We start from the raw sequence: 19,589 nt of genomic DNA on the forward strand, positions 1-19,589 counted from the left end.
CCACCGATCCTGGGCTTTCGCTGCCTCCATCTCCTCCCGAGAGCGGCGATTCTCTCCAACCTTAGCCCAGGGTCCTTCTCCGTATTTCAATATTTGCTCCCATGACCATTCCTCCTGGTACCGCTGCTGCTGTCGCTGCTGCCCGTTGCCACGCTGCTTGATCCTTGTTTGGTGGGTGATTCTGTAACGGCAGTCTAGCTCTTCCTCCTCCTCGGACGAGGAGAGGCGAGAAGGATCAGAGGACCAATGCGCAGCGTGGTAATTAGACATAATGAATTTAATCAAACAAAATAAGACACTGTACAAAACTGACAAAACACACTAACCGTCACAGTCCCGTGTAGCACCAACACTGACACAGGAACAATCACCCACCAACAAACAGTGAGAACAGCCTACCTTAATATGGTTCTCAATCAGAGGAAACGTCAAACACCTGCCTCTAATTGAGAACCATATCAGGCAACACATTTAACCCAACATAGAAACAGACAAACTAGACACACAACATAGAATTCCCACCCAGCTCACGTCCTGACCAACACTAAACAAGCAAAACACATACGAACTCTGGTCAGGACGTTACACAATCAATTAATAAGTTTACTCAAATTTTAACAATGATTAATACAACTATGCATTTTTTATTTCTCTTTATAAACATAGGAAAACCAATTATATTCTTCATAGATGTTTATGCAGCACTCTGTCCTACTTTATGAGTATTGCATCAGCATGCTGTAATCCAGGCCGGTCCATCTATACAGACACATCGAAAGGGTCATACCACATAGCTGGAGAGAGAGAGAGAGAGAGAATCATTAACATATAGATGCATAACCTATGGACCCCACACCCATTTGCACATGAGCATCATAGATGGGAGATAATTTGGGGGGCACATTGGGATTCAGAAATTCAACAGTGAGTCAAAACGTTTTTTCCCACCCCTGATATATATACATCTTTATAAAAACCATGTGGACAAATTCTGACCAACATATTAGATCAATTAATCATATTTTTTGGTATTACAGTGGGTATCGTAAGTACTCATCCCCCTTGGATTTCTTCACATTTTATTGTGTTACAAAGTGGGATTAAAATGGATTTAATTGGACAGTTTATAAATTATATTCTAAAATATAATTTTCATTAGAAAGCAAATTACGGACTCCTCTTTCAATCTGTGCATTTCTCCAATACTCAGTTGTCCTGAGTATTCACAGAATGCCAGGACCTAAGATCAATGGAGACACTCAAGTTTTTGAATTCTATATCTCCTTACACATTCACAAAAATAGTCATGGCCTCTGAACCTTCCAGCTGCCTACTGGACCCTATTCCAATTTAACTACTGAAAGAGCTACTTCCTCTGCTTGACCCTCCTATGTTGAACATAATAAACGGCTCCCTATCCTCCGGATTTGTACCAGACCCACTAAAAGTGGCAGTAAAAAGCCTCTCCTGAAAAAGTCAAATCTTGACCTGGAAAATGTAAAAAACTAAAGCCAACTGACATTTACTCCTGAGGTCCTGACCTGTTGCACCCTCTACAACCACTGTGGAAATTATTTGACCCTGCTGGTCAGCTATGACCGTTTGAACATCTTGAAGAACATTCTGGCCTAAATGGCCATGTACTCTTATAATCTCCACCCGGCACAGCCAGAAGAGAACTGGCCACCCCTCAGAGCCTGGTTCCTCTCTAGGTTTCTTCCTATGTTCCTGCCTTTCTAGTGAGTCTTCTCTAGCCACTGTGCTTCTACATCTGCATTGCTTGCTGTTTGGGGTTTGAGGCTGGGTTTCTGTACAAACATGTTGTGACATCTGCTGATGTAAAAAGGGCTTTACAGTGCATTCGGAAAGTATTCAGACCAATTGACTTTTTCCACATTTTGTTACGTTACAACCTAATTCTAAAATGGATTAAATAATGTTTTTCCATCATCAATCTACACACAATACCCCATAATGACAAAGAAAAAACAGTTAAAAAAAAATAATGTTTGCACATTTATAAACATTTTAAACTGAAATATCTTATTTACATCATTATTCAGACCCTCTGCTATGAGACTCAAAATTGAGCTCAGGTGATTCCTGTTACCATTGATCATCCTTGAGATGTTTCTACAATGTTATTGGAGGCCACCTGTGGTAAATTCAATTGATTGGACATGATTTGGAAAGGCACACACCTCTCTATATAAGGTCTCACAATTGACAGTGTCAGAGCAAACACCAAGCCACGAGGTCGAAGGAATTGTCCGTAGAGCTCCAAAACAAGATTTTGTTGAGGCACAGATCTGGGGAAGGGTACCAAAAAGTGTCTGCAGCATTGAAGGTCCCCAAGAACACAGTGACCTCCATCATTCCTAAATGGGAGAGGTTTGGAACCACCAAGACTCTTCCTAGAGCTGACAAACCGTCCAAACTGAACAATCGGGGGAGAAGGGCCTTGGTCAGGGAGGTGACCAAGAACCAGATATTTCACACCGACAGAGCTCTAGAGTTCCTCTATGGAGATGGGAGAACCTTCCAGAAGGACAACCATCTCTGCAGCACTTAATCAGGCCTTTATGTTAGAGTGGTCAGACGGAAGCCATTCCTCAGTAAAAAGCATATGACAGCCCGCTTGGAGTTTGTCAAAAGGCCCCTATAGGTCTCAGACCATGAGAAACAAGATTCTCTGATCTGATGAAACCAAGCTTGAACTCTTTGGCCTGAATGTCAAGCGTCACGTCTGGAGGAAACTTTGCACCATCCCTATCATCCACAGCATAATTGTTAACTTGGCCATGCTTAAAGAGATATTCAGTGTCTGATTTGTTCATTTTAACCATGTACCAATCACTGCCTTTCTTTGAGGCTTTTGAAAAGCTCCCTGGTCTCTGTAATTGAATCTGTGCTTAAATTCAATACTTGACTGAAGGACCTTACAGATGTTGTTCAATGGGGGACAGAGGAAGGTGTAGTCATTCAAAATTCACGTCAACCCCTATTATTTCACACAGATTGAGACCATGTAACTTATTATGTGATCTGTTACACCAAGTTTTACTTCTGAACTAATTTAGGCTTGCCTAAACAAAGGTGATGAATACTGATGCAACAACAATATTTGAGTAATTTAATTTGTGAAAATGTGTCGAATTTTCTTTTCACTTTGACATTATGGAGTATTATGTGTAGATCAATGACAAATCACAATGAAATATTCTGTATTTCAATCCCACTTTGTATCGCAACAAAATGTGATTAAATCCAAGGGGTGAATACTTACTTATGATAAGCACTGAATATGTCTTACATTTTGTCATATATCATTCATTGGTCCAATGAATTTCGAGACACTATGTTTTGTTGTTGAAGATACACATCTTTGCTCTGTCAGAAGAATATGGTTAATGCCTGATCAAACCTTTTTAACTAAATGGCACTATTTTAACAAAACAGTTATTCAAAGCACACACTAAGATTACACTGCACCACATAGAGGGACAAAGTGTTGTCATCATACCCTGCCGTTTTGGACTCAGACATACTATCTAACTATTTGAAAATCAAATAAATTATACTGTAAAACACAGGGCAGAAAAGGCCCTTGGGCAGGAACAATGCAATGCCACTTTGGCTCTCAGTCTCTATAATGTAACATCAAACCATGAAAAATGAAAGCATTCAAAATATACCTTGCCAATATTCCATATAAATATCACTGGAGGGAGTTAAATGATTCAGAAAGATTATTAATTTTAAACATAATCTGACATTCAACCATTACATACAGTGCCAATTGAAAGTTTACGCACCCTGGCACAATTTATTTTCACATTTGGCTGCCTTAAATTTCAATCTAAAAAGGGATTCAACTGGGGATTTCTTCCACTGATCTAAAAATGATAGAAATGTTCTGAAATGAATAAAACAAATAAGTGCTTTTTGAAAAGGTCTCCCCACCCATTGCTGTGGCACATCTAAATATGTTCAGGTGATACTATTTTCAGAAACAAAATCACACAATTTGTTGAATGAGGTCCGTCTGTTTGCAGAAGCAGTAGTTGTCATGATTTAAGAATAACTCATACTGTACATACAACCTCAGAGCCACCAATGAGCCTTGCAAGTATGTCTGGGATACATTTAGTTTGGAATAGATCAGGGGAGGTCAAATAAAATATCCCAGGCCACTGAATATCCCTTTGAGTATGGTCATTCATCTGTGGATGGTGTATCATATCACCCAGACACTGAAAAGATCTGGCCATCTTTCCTAACTGAGCTGCGGGAGAGAATGGAAACTGCTCAGGGATATCACTATGATGCTTAAGATCATTTTAAAACAGCCACAGAATGTAATGGCTGAGGTGGAAAGAGCTGTGCATGGATCAACAACATTGCATTCACTCCACATTACTGGCCAATATGACAAAGTGAATCGTCCATCCTGTTTGCAACAATGCCCGTTTGCAAAAATGCCCATAATACTGCACGACAACATGGCAAATAAATTAACTTTTTGGCCTAAATGACAACTTCAGGTATGGGTCAAATCCAATACAACACATCAGAGTGAAACCCTCTGTATTTTCAAGTATTGTGGTGGCAGCATCTTGTTATGGGTCTGCTTGTCACCGACGGGCACTGGGGAGTTTGAAAAAATAAATATGAAAGGACCAAAGTCCAGGTAAAAACTTAGAGGAAAACATGCCTCAGTCTTCTGAAGACTTAACCCTGGGATAGAGTTTTGTTTTTCAGCTGCACAATTATGCATATGTGGCTTTACAACCTGCAGTATTAAAACAAGCTGTGTAAAACTACACGTGTTATTTCCTAACAGTAAAAAAAAGTGTGTCAGCAACAACTCTAATAAAGTGTTAATCTAAGTCGGAATTTGCAACACCCGTGGTGTTAGGGACCAACACTCCAGGGGTGTGAGTTTGTGAACACTGAACGATTTTTGTTTAAAACTATTTCTGTGGGGCACTTCATTTCTAAGAAAGTGTTCAATTGAACAATGTGGGTGTTACAATTCTGATCTCAAATTTGCTGTGTCAATCGAGTCATCTTTGACTTATTTTTAAATTTTAAATGTATAAAATGGTATTTAAGAATGTGGAGTAAGTTGTGTAGATCAGTAGGATTTATTTTAACTTAATCCTTTTTCAGATTTTAATTTAAGGCAGCAAAATGGGAAAACTGCAAAGTGTGTGTAAACTTTCATTAGGAATTATACAGCATATATAAATATATACACTACCGTTCAAAAGTTTGGGGTCACTTAGAAATGTCCTTGTTTTTGAAAGAAAAGCACATTCTTTGTCCATTAAAATAAAATAAAATTGATCAGAAATACAGTGTAGACATTGTTAATTCATGTTATAAATGACTATTGTAGCTGGAAATGGCTGATTTTTAATGGAATATCTACATAGGCGTACAGAGGCCCATTATCAGTAACCATCACTCCTGTATTCCAATGGCACATTGTGTTAGCTAATCCAAGTTTATCAATTTAAAAGGCAAATTGATCATTAGAAACCCCTTTTGCAATTATGTTAGCACAGCTGGAAACTGTTGTCCTGATTAAAGAAGCAATATAACTGGCCTTCTTTAGACTAGTTGAGTATCTGGAGCATCAGCATTTGTGGGTTCGATTACAGGCTCAAAATGACAAGAAATAAAGAACTTTCTTCTGAAACTCGTCAATCTATTCTTGTTCTGAGAAATTAAGGCTATTCCATGCGAGAAATTGCCAAGAAACTGAAGATATCGTACAACGCTGTGTACTACTCCATTCACAGAACAGCGCGAACTGGCTCTAACCAGAATAGAATGAGGAGTGGGAGGCCCCGGTGCACAACTGAGCAAGAGGACAAGTACATTAGAGTGTCTAGTTTGAGAAACAGATGCCTCACAAGTCCTCAACTGGCAGCTTCATTAAATAGTACCCACAAAACACCAGTCTCAACGTCAACAGTGAAGAGGCGACTCCGGGATTTTGGCCTTCTAGGCAGAGTTCCTCTGTCCAGTGTCTGTGTTCTTTTGCCCATCTAAAATCTTTTATTTCTATTGGCCAGTCTCACATGGAATAGCCTTCATTTCTCAGAACAAGAATAGACTGATGAGTTTCAGAAGAAAGTTCTTTGTTTCTGGCCATTTTGAACCTGTAATAAAACCCACAAATGCTGATGCTCCAGATACTCAACTAGTCTAAAGAACGCCAGTTGTATTGTTCTTTAATCAGCACAACAGTTTTCAGCTGTGCTAACATAATTGCAAAAGGGTTTTCTGTACGCCTATGTAGATATTCCATTAAAAATCATCCGTTTCCAGCTACAACAGTCATTTACAACATTAACAATGTCTACACTGTACTTCTGATCCATTTTATGTTATTTTAATGGACAAAAAAATGTGCTTTTCTTTCAAAAACAGTGACCCCAAACTTTTGAACGGTAGTGTATATATGTCGTTTTTTAAATGTTGTATTTTTTACTGCATCACCACTACACAAAAACATGACAGACCTGGAAAGTTGAAAGTGCCTGCCTTCAGTCTTTGAGGGATGACAACATGGACATGGAGTACAACTCAAACAACAAAGAACCAGGAGACACACCCATTGGAGACACTGGGATAAGAACATGGAGACAAAGACACAAAGCGTGGACAACTCTTACTTATAAGGGTCACTACTGGTCTTCTCATGGTGCATTTAAACAAAACTCTAACAATGTGATTGCTCCACCATAGGAGTGGTTACAGTAAGTGGTGTGATTGTTAAAGCTTCCCTAGTACACACTAAAAACAAATGGTTCTGTAGAGTGCCAAATAAAGGTTTGTTTGCTTGTAACTATATTTTTATTTGTTCTATGAGGAACCATGCTCATCAGGTTCTAAATGGAACCTGAATGGTGCTATAAAGGACCATTTACTAAGCTTCTATAAAGAACCATTAAAAAAAGGTTCTATGTAGCACCAAAAAAATAGGGTTCTGCTATGGTTACAACCCTTTTTATGGTTCTTTACTTATCCTTTATGGAGAATGGTTTCATAAAGAACTTTTCTCAATATCAAAGTTTCTTTGTAGAACCATACAGGCTGTTATATTCTGTTTTGATAACCATATTGTATTGTTCAAATTCAACAGGTTTGATTGTTGTTTATGAACAAGTTGAATCATGTGCGTTAGCTCTGAAATAGCAGAGGGTCCCCGGGGAGAGACTCGAGGACTACTGACTAAGTTAGTAAACCATTCACAACTGACCCAAAGCCATGCTTGAGTCTTTCATGACACACCTTCACAAGCGATAGTCGAATATAATGTGATTTGGCATAGCACAACGGATTCACTCAACTGGAATGACACTCTCACTCACGGTTGCACAACAAAAAAAGTTGTGTCTAAACCATGCCACAAATGATTCTAATGAGCCACCTCCCCTACATTTAAATGATCACCAAAAGAGGAAAGAACCCTTTTTTGAACTGCAAAGAAGCATTAAAGGGCTCAAAGGATTCTTCGGGTGAGCATGGTTCCACATAGAGCCATCACCCTTCCCAAACAACCCTTGAGGAACTCTCGTTGTTTTGTGTGTACCTACTGTCTTGTGCATACCACACAAGACATGCCACCAGAGGTCTCTTCACAGTCCCCAAGTCCAGAACAGACTATGGGAGGTGCACAGTACTACATAGAGCCATGACTACATGGAACTCTATTCCACATCAAGTAACTGACGCAAGCACTAAAATTTGATTTAAAAAAAAGATTAAAAAACACCCTATGGAACAGCGGGGACTGTGAAGCAACACAAACATTGGCACAGACACATGCATATACACACACACACACGATAACATACGCACTATACATGCACATGGACTTAGTACTGTAGATATGTGGTAGTGGTGGAGTAGGGGCCTGAGGGCACACAGTGTGTTGTGAAATCTGTGAATGTATTGTAATGTTTTTAAATTGTATAAACTGACTTAATTTTGCTGGACCCCAGGAAGAGTAGCTGCTGCTTTTGCAGCAGCTAAAGGGGATCCATAATAAATACAAATACTACGGGAACGACTATGTTGTGAGGATATACACATTCTCAGAACACCTATGGAGGGTCAATATGACCATTCACTGAAACTGAAAGCCCCTGACCTCTAAACATTTGTTGGTTCATAATGATTCTAACCATTATGATTACAACAAATGTTCATGTGAGAACACTTTCGGTTTAGCATGTTGTGATTTGTGACCCGGTTTGTCAAGTTGAGATGAGATTATCCAATTTACCTCCACCGTCATCACAGCAAGTAGCACGGCAAAAATAATGAGCATATTCTCGTCCAACCACTCTCTAATACTCTCTCTGCACCCCTGTAACAGAGAAGTTAAAGCAATCAGTAAAATACCAGGAAATATCAAATTTCTCAGTTAAGGTACAGAATGTGCTTAACTCTAAGCACATTTCTTTCACATTCTTTAAACAAGTAAAAAAAGGGTGTTTGGGACCAAAAATAGATCACATACAAATGAAAACAACATACAAGTTTGCTGGCCTTTAAAAAAATATTGTTATATCAAATGTAACACATTTGAAGTAATACCATGAGTCAGGACCACTTACTTTTTGATAGATGTCACACATTGTGTAATTTGAAAAAGACCGGATGTCATTGCAGTCACACATTTCAGAAGAATTTGAGGCATTCTGGGTGTTATTGATGGGGTGGTAACAGGAGCAGGGTGCCTCCAACCAGATGCTTGGTCCTGTCCATCCACAACAATGAATCTGCATGGTTGTAAGAGAAGATAATGCTTAATCTAACACTTTTTCAAAGTCTAAGGCGAGATTCAAACCATGCAGGCAACTGACCATCGTACTGCACTTGACACACTGCGATCCTGATTTGGACGTAACTTTCTATGGTGGAAATTGCCATTGGGTCGCGCATCACCAACCCATACCCGTTCTTAAATTATTTCTTAGATTACAAATGTGTTATATGCCAAATTCAAACATTGATTATCCAACTTCATTATATAAATCACTTCATTCACATGGAAATTAAATCATGCATCAAGTTAGAAGACACCTATGTTGAAGTGGGCTTTGTTGTGGTTTAATTACTGTTACTGTGGTTACACCTCCTACGCAGCATAAACATTCTACAAGTCAAGTGCAATAGCAATAATCTGTGTGGGTTTGAATCCCGGCCTAAATTTAATTGAACTAGATCCTATCGTGGATGACCTCTCAAAATTAATTCACACATATCAAGCGTCAGCAGCAACTCGATTTAAAATGTAAGATGAGTTTGTTGTAGTGTTGATAATATTTGGAGCATGTATAGGGAACTATCCAAACAAACCACGACTCTTAAAGAATTAGGCTGATCCATTCCAATTGATAATCATAGTTAACTGACTGGATGTATGGAGTGTTATTCCAGGTGCTCAAAGCACTTTAATGTATGGTGGAAACTCATCTCATCCGTCACCAATGTTTAGCACCCACTAGGGTGATGCCTCAGCAGCCATTTTAAGACAGAAAGCTCACCATACGTTAGCTTTCACAGTGGAGAGGTGAGAAGGGATTTATGCCAATTAGGAATCAGGGGGGGATTTGGTTGCCATGACAATACGTGGTTGGGAATTTAGCCAGGACATCGGGGTTAACACCCCTACTCTTCAATACCTCAGTTCAACATCTCATCCAAAGGACAAATTACCAACTGGCAGTGTATACTACTGCATATATTACCTCCTGCTGCACGTAGTCCAGAGTCTTTTCCAAATTCAGATAGTTGGATTCGTTCTTGCCAAATGATGCAATGAGATGCAGGACATGCTCTTCGACTTTGCTCTCAAGCTAGAACAAAAATTGTGTGAGAAAAAAACGAGATGCTTTTCAAAAGTCACTCCAACTATTGTGTGAATAACATACCCACTGATATCGACTTACAAGATCCCCTTTCAACCCATTCACCAGGTAACAAAAGAGGTTTTACTTTCGTGGCACACCCTGAGAAAAACTAGGCTATTGCATACAGAGAATGTGACGCTGTAGAATTAGATATAACAGCAGTGTCCCCTTTAGGCAACAATAGTATTTTCAAAATCTCCCTGCAATGATGATTGTCACATCATTATGAAATTCTTATGTATTTGACTTGCTCCTAGGCATGTGGCTCCGTTGGTAGAGCATGGCACTTCCATTGCCAGGGTTGTGGATTCGTATTCCCACGGGGGATGTATGCGCTTCTGCTAAATTACTCAATTGCAAATGTAAAATGTGGCAAGGGGAGAAAAAAACGGAAACCTTGTCATAGGGGGGGAAATGATTTACCATAGATATATAGCTAGTTCAAGAAGTAATCTTTAATGTCACCAATCTTTGAATATCTTTGTAATTCATAAATATGGGTGAACCAACACAATTTTGAGTGCCAGTCATGTTCTAATAGTTTAAATAGTGTCATTGTTGATTGTGATGTGTAACTATGGTCATATTAACACCAATGAGTGTGGGAATTTAAGCATTGTACATGGCTCGTGTGAAGATAAGTAAATACGTGTAGTTACTCAGGTGATATTATAGGTAAATGTCTTACTGAAGTCCTCTGAGTGAAGAGCAGAGCCGCTCCCACAATCTGAGCAGCAAGAAGGATGGAGAGCAGGAAGAAATACTGCAAAGATGAGCAACAGTTAGAGTAGATCAATCACTGACATATTTTATGTGCTGGTTGCATAATTTATTTGTTTGTGTTTTAGGTGTGGGTAATCTACACAAGTTTGGACATACTGTAAAAGCCCAGTGTTTATTTTCTTAAATCACAGACCACAACAGGCGCTAATTAGAGCCAGGCGTCTATTTGAGCCAGGTGTTTATTTCCTTAATCCACACAGCATTTTGCTCATTCGCATAGTTTGTTTGATTCCAGCATTCACTTCCTGCATCTTAATCAATTTCTTAATTTCCTGCACTAATGTGTTGTCCTTCACTTACAGTGTTTTGTTTCTTTTGTCTTAAGTATGCCTCTATTTTGGATGAAAAATTACTTTTACTTCGCAGAATATTTATTCTCCTCTTTGACTGTGCAGTTTTTTCAAATTTCTGGGTGTCTGTACTCCCGAAGTTGTTCACTTTTTTTGTGCTTCCCAGTTAGCTAGCGTTTCTCTGCCGATTGCAGCCAATGGCTAGCAGTTTCTTACTGGCAATAAAAAACATATTTTTTCGAGGCATTACTGAGTTATTTAATATAACAAATCAAACATTAACCCTCATAAACAATTCATGGTAATTCATGGTAACCTCATAAATAATTAATTTAGACCTGGTGTTTCTTTGAAACAGCCGTTTATTTGCTGAAATGTGTGCTATTACCCAGCTATTAAATGGGACAGGCGATATTTGAGACTCAGCGTTTCATTTAAGTTTTACATTAACAGAACAATAAACCAGGTTCCATCCAACCTTTTTATGTGAGTAAAGTACATGTCGGATAAAAAAAATGTCACGACAGGCCTGATGGAAACAGCCAATTTGTCAGTAAACTTTCCAAATGTCTACAAAACGCTTTTATGGGCAAATATTGATATATCACATCATATCGAAGTAAACTTGGAGTCACGCGATGATATGTTGTGTGGTCCTCCCACTACGACTCGGGAAACCATAAACATTATTAGGCTACAGATGAAATAATTTATGATGAACTTCACAGGGTGGTGAAAGCACACGGTGATGAGCTTGAAAGCGGCCTTTAGCTCAGTGCGGATGCTGCTTGTAATCCATGGCTTCTGGTTGTATGTATGGTCACTGTGGGGATGACGATATCGATGCACTTATTGATGAAGCCAATGACAGATGTGGTGTACTCCTCAATGCCATTGGAGGAATCCCGGAACATATTCCAGTCTGTGCTAGCAAAGCAGTCCTGTAGCTTAGCATCTGCTTCATCTGACCACTTTTTTATTGATCTAGTCACTGGTGCTTCCTGCTTTAATTTTTGCTTGTAAGCAGGAATCAGGAGGATGGAGATATGGTCAGATTTGCTAAATGGAGGGCGAGGGAGAGCTTTGTATGTGTCTCTGTGTGTGGAGTATAGGTGGTCCAGAGTTTTTTTCCCTCTGGTTGCACATTTAACATGCTGATAGAAATTTTGTAAAACTGATTTAAGTTTCCCTGCATTAAAGTCCCCGGCTACTAGGAGCTCCGCCTCTGGGTGAGCATTTTCTTGTTTTCTTATGGCGGAATTCAATGCTATCTTAGTGCCAACCTCTGACTCAGGTTTATTCGATCGCCTCCGACTTCTCAGAAGGCAGCCCGCTCTCCGGCCTCTCTTTCTCCGCCTCCTCTTCACGCAGATCACGGGTGTCGGGGTCTGTTCCTGAGAGAGCCGTATATTCTCCGCCTCGGCCTCGTCAGAGTCGTGAAAGAAGAAAAAGGATTCTGCTTGTCCGTGGTGAGTAATCGCAGTCCTGATGTCTAGAAGTTATTTTCGGTCATAAGAGACGATAGCGGCAACATTATGTACAAAATTTGTTTAAAAAAAAGAAGTTACAAACAACGCAAATAAACGAACAAAAAAATACAATCGGTTGGGGGCACGTCTGCCTTCTGCTCCGGCGCCATCTTACATTTGCTATGTATCATAACATGTTTTGTGACAAAACCATTAGTACAGTTGAAAAGAGGTCGGAGGATATCATCTCGGTACCTAATGGCAGTCAGGCTACCTCTGGCGAGCACATGGAGGGCTGTGCGGCCCCACAAAGAAATGCCATCCCACACCATGACTGACCCACCGCCAAACCGGTCATGCTAGAGGATGTTGCAGGCAGCAGAACGTTCTCCACGGCGTCTCCAGACTCTGTCACGTCTGTCACATGTGCTCATGTGCTCAGTGTGAACCTGCTTTCATCTGTGAAGAGCACAGGGCGCCAGTGGCGAATTTGCCAATCTTGGTGTTCTCTGGCAAATGCCAAACGTACTGCACGGTGTTGGGCTGTAAGCACAACCCCCACCTGTGGACGTCGGGCCCTCATACCACCCTCATGGAGTCTGTTTCTGACCGTTTGAGCAGACACATGCACATTTGTGGCCTGCTGGAGGACATTTTGCAGGGCTCTGGCAGTGCTCCTCCTTGCACAAAGGCGGAGGTAGCGGTCCTGCTGCTGGGTTGTTGCCCTCCTACGGCCTCCTCCACGTCTCCTGATGTACTGGCCTGTCTCCTGGTAGCGCCTCCATGCTCTGGACACTACGCTGACAGACACAGCAAACCTTCTTGCCACAGCTCGCATTGATGTGCCATCCTGGATGAGCTGCACTACCTGAGCCACTTGTGGGTGTTGTAGACTCCGTCTCATGCTACCACTAGAGTGAAAGCACCGCCAGCATTCAAAAGTGACCAAAACATCAGCCAGGAAGCATAGGAACTGAGAAGTGGTCTGTGGTCACCACCTGCAGAACCACTCCTTTATTGGGGGTGTCTTGCTAATTGCCTATAATTTCCACCTTTTGTCTATTCCATTTGCACAACAGCATGTGAAATTTATTGTCAATCAGTGTTGCTTCCTAAGTGGACAGTTTGATTTCACAGAAGTGTGATTGACTTGGAGTTACATTGTGTTGTTTAAGTGTTCCCTTTATTTTTTTGAGCAGTGTATATAAAAAAACAGAAATACCTTATTTACATAAATATTCAGACTCTTTGCTATGAAATTGAGCTCAAGTGCATCCTGTTTCCATTGATCATCCTTGAGATGTTTCTACAACTAGATTGGAGTCCACCTTTGGTAAATTCAATTGATTGGACATGATTTGGAAAGGCACACACCTGTCTATATAAGTTTCCACAGTTGACAGTGCATGTCAGAGCAACAACCAAGCCATGAAGTCAAAGGAATTATCCATAAAGCACCAAGATATGATTGGGTTGAGGCTCAGATCTGGGGAAGGATACCAAAAAAATTTATGGAAAGTCCCCAAGAATACAGTGGCCTCCATCATTCTTAAATGGAAGAAGTCTGGAACAACCAAGAGGAATGGGGGGAGAAGGGCCTTGATCAGGGAGGTGACCAAGAACCAGACGGTCACTCTGACAGTTTCTCTGTGGAGATGGGAGAACCTTCCAGAAGGACAACCATCCCTGCAGCCCTCCACCAATCAGGCCTATATGGTAGAGAGCCAGATGGAAGCCACTTCTCAGTAAAAGACACATGACAACCTACTTGGAGTTTTCAAAAAGTCGCCTAAAGGACTCAGACCATGAGAAACAAGATTCTCTGATCTGATGAAACCAAGATTGAACTCTTTGGTCTGAATGCCAAGCGTCACATCTGGAGGAAACTTGGCACCATCCCTACGCATGGTGGGGGCAGCAGGGACTGGGAGACTAGTCAGGATCGAGTGAAAGATGAACAGAGAAAAGTAGAGAGTTCCTTGATGAAAACATACTCCAGAGTGCTCAGGACCTTAGACTGGGGCAACGGTTCACATTCCAGCAAGGCAACGACCCTAAGCACACAGCCAAGATAAAACAGGAGTCTTTGAATGTCCTTGAGTGAACCCGATCAAACCTTTCTGGAGAGACCTGAAAATAGCTGTGCAGCGACGCTCCCTATCCAACCTGACCGAGCTTCAGAGGATCTGTGGAGAAGAATGGTGAAACTCCCCAAATACAAGTGTGCCAAGCTTGTATCGTCCTTTCCAAGAAGACTCAAGGCTGTAATCACTGCCAGAGCTGCTTCAACAAAGTACTGAGTAAAGGGTCTGAATACTTATGTAAATGTGATGTTTCAGTTGTTTTTTTAATAGTTTTGCAAACATTTCTAAAAAACAGTTTTTGCTTGTCATTATGTGTAAGTTGATGAGGGGAAAAACAATTCAATCAATTTTAGAATAAGGTAACGTAACAAAAAGTGGGAAAAGTCAAGGGGTCTGAATACTTTCCAAATACACTGTAATAACCATCATATGTTGTGTTGTCCTCGCACTACGACTCGGGAAAGCGTGCAGTTTATTAGGCTACAAATGAAATCATTTATGATGAACTTCACAGGGTGGTGAAAGTACACGGTGATGAGCTTGATGCTCCTTTACAATAAATATTGACGGTTTTATTTTGGTGACATGATGATCGATGCTTGGCTGCCATTTGACAAATACAAATAATCTCGTTCTTTCGTCCATAATAATCTTGTCATGTACACACAAAATGATTTTTTACAAATGCACTCGGAGCTTGTCAGCTGTTTTGAGTTATTTCTTACCATTCCTAACATGCATTTCACCTCCTTCAATGCACCCAGACACCCGATGAAGCCCAACGACATCGTCGCACTTCCACCAATGACCAGAAAATAGGAGAAGACAGAAAAAGACATATAGGGAGGGGCAGGCACTGTAAAAAGAGGAAATAACAAACTTTGAGATACTTGTTGCTCATACTGGTATGCGTTGCCAGTAATAGCTGTACCGTGCACTCAACTTTGAAATAAGAATTGGACCCGTGTCGAACCAAAGCACAATCATGTCTCAATTTAAAACAAATCTGGGGTTAAAGTAGGCCTATTATTTTACTAGTTTGTGAATATAATGTGTAGCTTATTCATGAACTCATCTTTCTTAATATAAATACCAAAAAAGCATGTTTTGGAGGGACATCAGGTTTGAAATACTGTGATTTTGTTCATGAGATCCAAAAGTGAATCAGAAAGACAATTCCTAGTGTATAAAAAAGGACTATCTCAGGGAATGTTATTCTTATATTACTACAGATACATCATTGTAGTTAAGGATATTTGTGTGTGGAAATATTACATTATGTAATATCACATACTATCATTCGTTGTAAGGAGTCGTTGATGAAAACAGAAACTCACTGAAGAAGCTTGTCTCAGCAAGGACTATCCATATCCCAAGTGACAGCAGGAGGGCGCCCGCACACTGGTGGGAGGGTGATAACATATTGCAGTGCACAATACACACATCTCTCAACTAAGCATTAATTTCGCCTATCAATAGATATTTCGACAGACTTCACGCAAGTTCAATCAACCTGCAAATATACATTGGGTGTACTTTGATCAGTGAATTTGGGCAACAGTTACCAACAGTCTCATGTCTAGCAGCGTAAACGTTTAAATAAGTGGATGATCAAACTTACGAAAAAAAGGAGATTGAAAAGAAATAGGAAATATTTGATGAGACCTATACAGCCTTGGGATGCCATTCTGTATCTGAAAAATAACAAACACAATCACAGTCATTATGGAGTTGCTCACTGCTTTGTTATTTGATGGCCGTTTGGACTGCGTTTCTGCTTCCGACACAGCGTTAACCTTCTACAAGTCGACTGCAGTGTAATGTTGGTCATCTACGTTTGTTTGAATCCTTGCCAATGCGGTTTCAAAGGTTGGTGGTCAACGGGTGGAAAATCAATGCTCTCTGTTATTAGTAATAGACCAGCGTGGGTGTGTGGCTGAGGGTTAACACCAACAACTCTGGACCACGTGTTGTAATCGCTTCAGAGAGACAGGGGTTTGCTTATCGAGTCAACATTTCCATACTGCCCCCTTCATCTTTCTACCCCTCTCTTTCCTTCTGTGTAGATAAAATACGAAAGGGAATGGGATATAAAAAAAACACAGGGGTGTCATATACCCTTCTCCTAGGTGATACAACACAACATATTATATTACCCTTCAAGGTGATTAATTATTTAGTCACCTTTATACAGCTCTCCAACACTGTAACTAAGCTTAATGTCAATGTAGACGTTATTACTTTCATGATCAGTTTATAAATAGCTGTTTTTAGCAACTGTGGTTTTCCTAAATATTTTCCATGTTGCAATATTACACTGAATTACACAAAAATTAAACACATCTTTCTGTTTGAAGCAACCTTTGAGAAAGTCTTTGAAGCTTGAATACAAGTCCCATCTTCAGTGCGAAGCCTTTTGTTGGTTTTGTCATTTGTAAATCAAGCTTCCATGATTAGTTTATCAAAGAATGTCTGTATATAAAGCATTTAAAATCCTACAGTATCACAAATATCTTGATTTGCCCTCAAGATATACATCTCTTTTGATATTAAATGAACTGCTCATTTCTAAACTTGAAATACACATTATTTTCTTACCTGAAATGTAACGAGAAGTAACAACGAACCGATAAAAGCAGAAATGGTTTTTGAGCGAGACGGTACAGGAAAAAAACAGGGTGGTTACAGAGATACAAATAGAACATGCAAATGAACTGTCACAGCTGAGCAAATACTACAAACCATATATTTTCACTTTCCTCCAAGATGTTTTTTCAGTTGGTTTTTAATATCCCATATTCAATCAGTTTAATTTGCCTGTAATTGTTTGTTTGACCAGCGTAAGTACACCCGCTGTAACCAATCTGCCTGCTTAATTAAAAATGAATGAAACCAGGCAGAGGAAAAAGGGTAGCTTATATTTTTTTGTCAACCACAATCTAAACTACTTCATATGACTTAACTAATTAGGTATAATTAGTTATGATATTTCACAGAGCACCGGTTTGGTTCTGTTCTAGCAACCTTTGAGAAAGTCTTTATGGTAATTGTCGGCTTGATTTGCCTTAAATTACTGAATCATCACTATTTAGAAGACTTTACAATGTGGTTAATATTTTTTCTGAGTATGAACAGTGTGCTGAAACAAACAATTAGGAACATTTGGCATTTTATTTGGGTACATTTAGTTAACAATAGTGTTCATGGTGAAAAATGTCTGAAGTGAATGAGCAGTGATGAGTTTTTCCCAACAACTGATATGAGATGGCGTGGCTAACCAGGCAGTCAAAGCATTAATAACTCAAAATCACTTCATATTCACATCCAATCTGTTTTTACCACTCTCAGCATCAACCACTCTCAATGTCGAGAGCTATCAAAGGAACAATTTTCAGTTTTAGCCTACACTACCGGTCCAAAGATTCAGAACACCTACTCATTCAAGGGTTTTTCTGTATTTTTACTATTTTCTCCATTGTAGAATAATAATGAAGACATCAAAAGTATGAAATAACACATATGGAATCATGTAGTAACCAAAAATGTGTTAAACAAATCAAAATATATTTTATATTTCAGATTCTTCAAATAGCCACCCTTTGCCTTGATGACAGCTTTGCACACTTTTGGCATTCTCTCAACCAGCTTCATGAGGTAGTCACCTGGAATGCATTTCAATGAACAGGTGTGCCTTGTTAAAAGTTAATTTGTGGAATTTCTTTCCTTCTTAATGTGTTTGAGCCAATCAGTTGTGTTGTGACAAAGTGTGTGTGTGTGTGTGTGTGGGGGGGGGGGGGGGGTATACAGAAGATAGCCCTATTTGTTAAAATACCAAGTCCATATTATGGCAAGAACAGCTCAAATATGCAAAGAGGAACGACAGTCCATCATTATGTTAAGACATGAAGGTCAGTCAATCTGTAAAATTTCAAGAACTTTTAAAGTTTCTTCAAGTGCAGTAACAAAAACAATCAAGCGCTGTGATGAAACTGTCTCTCATAAGGACCGCCACAGGAAAGGAAGACCCAGAGTTACCTCTGCTGAAGAGGATAAGTTCATTAGTTACCAGCGTCAGAAATTGCATCCCAAATAAATACTTCACAGAGTTCAAGTAACAGACACATCTCAACATCAACTGTTCAGAGGAGACTATGTGAATCAGGCCTTCATGGTCGAATTGCTGCAAAGAAACCACTACTAAAGGACACCAATAAAAAGAAGAGACTTGCTTTGACCAAGAAACACAAGCAATGAACATTAGACTGTCTGGAATTTATTTAGAATTTAAGAGACACTTAACCAGCATGGCTACCACATAATTCTGCAACATTCTGCAGCCATCCCATATGGTTTGGGCTTAGTTGTAAGGGCTGTCGCTCTCCTCATCCTCGGACGAGGAGAGGAGAGAAGGATCATCAGACCAAAACGCAGCATTTGGGAAATAAGCCATCTCTTTATTTATAACGACGATGGCAACACGAAAAAACAAAACACTTTCAAATATACAAAACAAGAAAACGACGTTGACGAAACCTGAACATAAACTTACATAACTAAACGTAAACTCACGGACAGGAAACAGACGACATCAACATAAACGAACAGCCAAACAGTCCCGTATGGTACATACATTCGACGACACAGGAGACAATCACCCACAAACAAACAGTGAGAACACCCTACCTAAATATGACTCTTAATTAGAGGAGAACGCAAAACACCTGCCTCTAATTAAGAGCCATACCAGGCAACCAAAACCAACATAGAAACAGATAACATAGACTGCCCACCCAAAACACATGCCCTGACCTAAACACATACAAAAACAACATAAAACAGGTCAGGACCGTTACAGAACCCCCCCCTCAAGGTGCGAACGCCGGGCGCACCAGCACAAAGTCCAGGGGAGGGTCTGGGTGGGCAGTTGACCACGGTGGTGGCTCCGGCTCTGGACGCTGTCCCCACACCACCATAGTCACTCCCCGTTTCTGTCTTCCCCTCCCAATGACCACCCTAAAACTAACATCC

General features: G+C 40.1%; 1 protein-coding gene across 4 annotated transcripts; it reads right to left on the bottom strand.

Moving 5' to 3' along the window:
• Positions 1–495: 495 nt before the first annotated feature.
• cd37 (CD37 molecule) lies at positions 496–16,455 on the bottom strand. Of its 4 annotated transcripts, XM_039009957.1 has the most exons (10): positions 16,358–16,455; positions 16,183–16,255; positions 15,899–15,962; positions 15,287–15,417; positions 10,624–10,698; positions 9,774–9,881; positions 8,637–8,801; positions 8,303–8,386; positions 6,534–6,637; positions 496–794 (listed from the first exon to the last, which is right to left on the bottom strand). In XM_039009957.1, the coding sequence occupies exons 1-10, from the start codon at positions 16,390–16,392 to the stop codon at positions 782–784; spliced, it is 852 nt and encodes a 283-aa protein (XP_038865885.1). In that variant the 5' UTR covers positions 16,393–16,455; the 3' UTR covers positions 496–781. The 4 variants fall into 4 exon arrangements, with proteins under 4 accessions (XP_038865885.1, XP_038865888.1, XP_038865887.1 ...); XM_039009960.1 differs by lacking the exon at positions 16,183–16,255 and having other exon boundaries at positions 16,301–16,392; XM_039009959.1 differs by lacking the exon at positions 16,358–16,455 and having other exon boundaries at positions 16,183–16,294.
• Positions 16,456–19,589: the final 3,134 nt, after the last annotated feature.

This window comes from Salvelinus namaycush, chromosome 16 (genome assembly GCF_016432855.1).
Source record: "Salvelinus namaycush isolate Seneca chromosome 16, SaNama_1.0, whole genome shotgun sequence".
In the NCBI taxonomy this organism is placed as follows: Eukaryota; Metazoa; Chordata; class Actinopteri; order Salmoniformes; family Salmonidae; genus Salvelinus; species Salvelinus namaycush.